The following is a 1,612-nucleotide window of genomic DNA, read 5'->3' as shown; positions in this document are numbered from 1 at the left end:
TACATGTTGGTAAATGCTAACTGTCTGTATTCACATAGACACAGTGTAATCTCTGAACCCAATATACAGAGAAAGGAAAAAAGCTAGAATTCTATGCACTACTACACAGGGGCCTAGCACCCCCCAGCCTCCAGCAGAGCCAAAGGGGCTGGAGGGCTTTTCTTTTTTCCCACAGAGCATGGTGGTAGTGTTGAATCCACAGTTCAAGACAAGAAAAAATAAAAATGAATGTATAACAGAGTAGTGGAGATTCTTTTCCCATTGTATTTTGCTCAAGACATTTCTCCAAAAATAAGTTGAGAACCATGGTATTGAGAAGCGAGACCTCAGAAACAGGGCAACTGAGCACAAGAGGGATTGGGGACGGGAGGGAAATGACTGCAACTTGCTCCCAGGGACTGGAGAAATTTAAAAAATAAAAATAAAATAAAAAAGAGAGTTGGAATTCATCAGTCTTCTGTGCTAGTCATCCTCGCCTTCATCCTCCTCTCCTTCTTCCCCTTCATCATCATCTTCATCTTCATCTTCTTCACCTTCATCTCCTTCTTCATCAATATCTTCCAAGCCTTCTTCTTCTTCATCATCATTATCATCATCATCTTCTGCCTCTCCCTTTTCATGGTCCATATCAGGAACCAAATAGTACTGCAAGGGGTTTGGCCAAATGTCATCTTTGATGACTTCTCCTAACTCATCTGCACCTGCATCAGAGTGGTCAGTAAACCAGGTAAAGAAGCTCTCTGGCTCTTTGTGTTGTCTCTTCCTGCTGGCCTTATTCTGTGTCTGACTTGAGCATTTTCTCAAATCCTTTCCAGATTTCCATTTGATTTCAGTGGACTTTGAGGATTCACTCTCATTCTGATGAAATTCTTTGGAGAGAACTTTATTTTCAAAGTAGGGATGTTCATCAAAATAAAAATCTATTCTGTAACCTGATTTAATGTCTTCAAATTCTGTTACTTCGACTCTGGTTAAATAATGCAGAGCCTCTTTGTCTTCCTCTCCAAGCAGTGCAAACACTCGTGGATGGTTGACAAATGTGATTACCCCAAAATTTGGGATTTTAGCAATCAATTCTGACCTCTTCTGAAAAAACAATTGGCAGAGTTTGTTATATTTTTGTTCTACTTTTAGTATTTCCTCACTTGCTTGTTCATTAAGTCTGTCTATTTCATTTTGTACTTCATCAATGTGTTCAATTGCTTCTTGCTGTTCTTTTTCTCCCTTCGGCAGGCCGGGAGAGGCAGACTTGTCCTCCAGTTTTGGGGAAGGAGCCAATTTGGGTTTCTTGGACTGAGGCAGAAGCGCAGATTGCCATTTTGGGGCCATGACATGAGGGAAGTGGCTAGAGGCCAGAGGCCAGATGCAGAGAGCAGGAAGAAACTCGCAGGAACTGACAAGTTGTATTCTTTTAAACATTGCCTGGTCCATTATATTTATCCTCTTCTTGGCTAACTTTCATATCTTGATTAACCCATTTCTAATAATCTGTGTAGCACCAGGAGGTGGTGGCTTACCAGGAAAGATTCAGCATGTCTGACCTGGCTGCTGGCTCCATTGCGTCTGCCCCAGAGAGGAGAGGCATGGCCATTGCCTCACTTCCTTCTTCCTC

At 42.1% G+C, this 1,612-nt stretch overlaps 1 protein-coding gene across 1 annotated transcript; it reads right to left on the bottom strand.

Annotated features, from left to right (window-relative positions):
• Positions 1-251: 251 nt before the first annotated feature.
• LOC101996693 (protein SET-like) lies at positions 252-1,335 on the bottom strand. Its single transcript, XM_005372361.3, has one exon. The coding sequence runs from the start codon at positions 1,327-1,329 to the stop codon at positions 463-465; it is 867 nt and encodes a 288-aa protein (XP_005372418.1). The 5' UTR covers positions 1,330-1,335; the 3' UTR covers positions 252-462.
• Between the last annotated feature and the right edge of the window lie 277 nt (positions 1,336-1,612).

The sequence above is a fragment of the Microtus ochrogaster genome, unplaced genomic scaffold (genome assembly GCF_000317375.1).
Source record: "Microtus ochrogaster isolate Prairie Vole_2 unplaced genomic scaffold, MicOch1.0 UNK2595, whole genome shotgun sequence".
In the NCBI taxonomy this organism is placed as follows: Eukaryota; Metazoa; Chordata; class Mammalia; order Rodentia; family Cricetidae; genus Microtus; species Microtus ochrogaster.
The sequence above is the reverse complement of the archived record's forward strand: the minus strand, read 5'-3'. Positions and strand labels throughout refer to the sequence as shown.

Coding starts and splice junctions, on each gene's coding strand:
- LOC101996693 (XM_005372361.3), bottom strand. CDS start 1,329: ATGGCCCCAAAATGGCAATCTGCGCTTCTGCCTCAGTCCAAGAAACCC.